Source organism: Antrostomus carolinensis, unplaced genomic scaffold (assembly GCF_000700745.2).
Source record: "Antrostomus carolinensis isolate BGI_N321 unplaced genomic scaffold, ASM70074v2 scaffold27853, whole genome shotgun sequence".
Lineage (NCBI taxonomy): Eukaryota > Metazoa > Chordata > Aves > Caprimulgiformes > Caprimulgidae > Antrostomus > Antrostomus carolinensis.
In genome coordinates, this window is record NW_010304878.1 from 1 (window position 1) to 2,944 (window position 2,944).

The 2,944-nt window shown below is 55.7% G+C and overlaps 1 protein-coding gene across 1 annotated transcript in view; it reads left to right on the forward strand.

Annotated features, from left to right (window-relative positions):
* Nucleotides 1–73: 73 nt before the first annotated feature.
* Nucleotides 74–2,944, forward strand: part of LOC104522361 (calpain-1 catalytic subunit) — a gene marked incomplete at its 3' end in the record, with an annotated part of 7,775 nt that continues 4,904 nt past the window's right edge. The window contains exons 1-4 of the mRNA XM_029084187.1: nt 74–356; nt 951–1,020; nt 2,485–2,603; nt 2,751–2,884. Coding sequence (XP_028940020.1) covers nt 111–356; nt 951–1,020; nt 2,485–2,603; nt 2,751–2,884 — 569 coding nt within the window. The remainder of the gene's footprint in view (nt 357–950; nt 1,021–2,484; nt 2,604–2,750; nt 2,885–2,944) is intronic.

The following is a 2,944-nucleotide window of genomic DNA, read 5'->3' on the forward strand; positions in this document are numbered from 1 at the left end:
ACATGGCCGATGTCCCCAAGGGGTGCGCGGGTACGGGACCCTGCTCAGCCCGGCCGTGCCCGTGTCGTTGCAGGGAGCGAAGCCGAAGGTAGCGCTGCCGGTGCCGGGCGATGATGCCCTTTGGCGGGATGGCTGCTCGACTGGCTCAGGACCGCCTGAGGGCTGAGGGGCTTGGCCAACACGACAACGCCATCAAGTACCTCAACCAGGACTATGAGGCCCTCAAACAGGAGTGCATTGAGAGTGGCACCCTCTTTAGGGACCCCCAGTTCCCAGCGGGCCCCTCTGCCCTTGGGTTCAAGGAGCTGGGGCCGCACTCCAGCAAGACACGAGGCGTGGAGTGGAAGCGTCCGTCGGTAAGTGCTGGGCTTGCTTCTCCTCTGGCTGGGCTGGTGTCCTTGCCCTGCAATGTCTGCACTGACATGGTTTGCTGAGCTGCAGCCTGGCTCTAGCCTGATGCTCCCAGTGCTCAGAGTCCCTCGAGTGCTTCATAGCCTCCTTTCCCAAGGGCCTAGAGCAATGTCCCATGCGTGTCTGCTCAGAAAAGCATCATGTCTAGCAGGCCCTGCTTCCTCTGGGCAGCAGACCACGGGCTCTAGCATGAGTGGGCTATGTCATTACTTCTAGATGTGGTGGCATGGATATGTCACCCTCGGTGACTGGGGCTTTTGAGGGCATAAATCCCCTAGTGCCATGAGTGCAAGGGGAATGCCTTTAGTCTGTCTGGCCATGTCCTCCCACGGCTACAGCAGAAGATCTTGCTTGCCTTGCTCTGATGGCCTTGGGGTTGTAGTCAGGCAGATTTCCCTGGCAGTGGGCAGGTGGGGTGCATCTCTTGGGTACCATATACCCTTCCTCCTGAGTCAGAGCTGCAGCGGGTGCGAGCCCAGCAGAAACCCAGGCCCTCCCAAGATCCAGTACCACCATCTGATTCTTCCCTCTTCCTGCAGGAATTAGTGGATGACCCTCAGTTCATCGTTGGTGGTGCCACCCGGACGGATATCTGCCAGGGGGCTCTGGGTGAGTGCTGGAGCTCTGTCCCTGGACCAGCAGCAGCTGGGGAGGGTTGGCATGACTGGAGAAGAGGTGTTTGTGTAAGGGAGGGGCTGAGGGTGGACAGCTTTCACAGCACCTTTCCCCAGGCTCGTGCAGTGTGTTTTCATGCCAGCCTCTGTACAACCAACTCCATACCAAAGGCTCCCTTCGCATTTAGTGTGGTGGAAACTAGAAGGTGGGGAACACCTTGTGGCTCCTGGTAGCTCTAAGTTAAGGTTCCATGAAAATGGGTTGATGTGTGCACAGCTTGACCACACTAAGATCAGGAGAGATGTCAGGTGGATCTGTGCCTGACATGTACTGACAACAGGAGGAGCTGCTCCAGAATGCTCCCTGCTTTGATAAATGGAGAGGGATGGCAGCTGGATGACAGTAACAAACTGAGGTGAGGATGTGCTGGTCATGACAAAGTGCTTGTGAAGCAATGGAGTGTGGCAGAAGGGAATTGAAAGGAGAGCTATGGAGTACAAGTGGTGATTTGTCCTTTCTCAAGGGTGTCTCCCAAGGCAAAGGCACTGAGACAAGGAGAGCAGTGTTTATGGGCTGGGTAGGCTGTCAAGGCTGCCAACTGGGATTTTGTGGTCATCAGAACCAGATCTGGGTACCACCAAAAGTGTTGTCCTGATATGGATCAAGCTTGACTGAGAGTATCGTGTACCTTAGCACACACAGCGTGCTGGTGTCAGGACTGACCACATTTAGTGCATCCAGTAATTAGAACAAACTTGAAGTGGTAACTGAAGCATCTCAACAGCCCAGAGCACTTCAGTGGTTGTTCAGTTGGTCATTAAAACGTCTGAAATGCCATTTTGTCAAACCACAGCCTAGTACAGGTTATCCCGGCTCAAGGCTGAGGTGTGACAGGCTTTGAAGGCAAAAGAGAAAGAGGAACCAGGGCAGAGAATTTAAAACACAGTGCTGGCCTGGAGCAGCACTTCTGGTTAAGAGCACTTGGAAGGAAAAAATGCAGTGGTGTTGCTCACAATTTAAGAAGCTGGGGCAGCAGCATTAAACTTCTCACTTGGTAAAATGGTTTCTTAAATGCAAAGTGTAATTCTGCTGCAGAACTCACTGTCTGAGATGTGGAGGGCACTCATACAAATGAGTCCCAGGAGGATCTAGATGAACAGCTGTAGGAGGGGGCTGTTGGTGCTGACTGTACATGATGGTCTGGACTTAGGCTCCTAAGGTCAGGGAGGATCATTCCCTTGAGCTAATACTGCTCAGGGAGCCGGCCAGTCTGGGTGAGCCTGGCTCCCTGAGCTCTGTCTGTCTGCTGGACTCTCTCCTGTTTCTTCACATAGTTTTTGAGCTGAGGAGCCCCAAGCATTTGCAAGGAGAGCACACTGTGGGCTCCTACACAACCACCACCTCCCCCCAGGCTAGGGAGGCAGTGGGGGCTCGTGCTACCTTCCTCTCCCTCCCCAGGTGACTGCTGGCTGCTGGCTGCCATCGGCTCCCTCACACTCAACGAGGAGCTCCTGCACCGCGTGGTGCCCCATGGGCAGAGCTTCCAGGAGGACTATGCTGGCATCTTCCACTTCCAGGTGGGCTGGAAGCTCCTGGGCCTCAATGGTTGGTGGGCTGGGTTTGGTGCAGGAGGGAGGGCGGTGGGCTGAGGGCATCCTTCTGGGGTAGGGTTGATCAAGTCTTGTGATGCTCTGAGCTCACGCCACTCTCTCCTGACCCCCTAGATCTGGCAGTTTGGTGAGTGGGTGGACGTGGTGGTGGACGACCAGCTGCCCACCAAGGACGGGGAGCTGTTGTTCGTGCACTCAGCAGAGTGCACCGAGTTCTGGAGTGCTCTACTGGAGAAGGCCTACGCCAAGTGGGTACCCTCATGGCGGGCACGTGGGTGGGTGGGGGACAAGGCACCTCACTGTGCGGG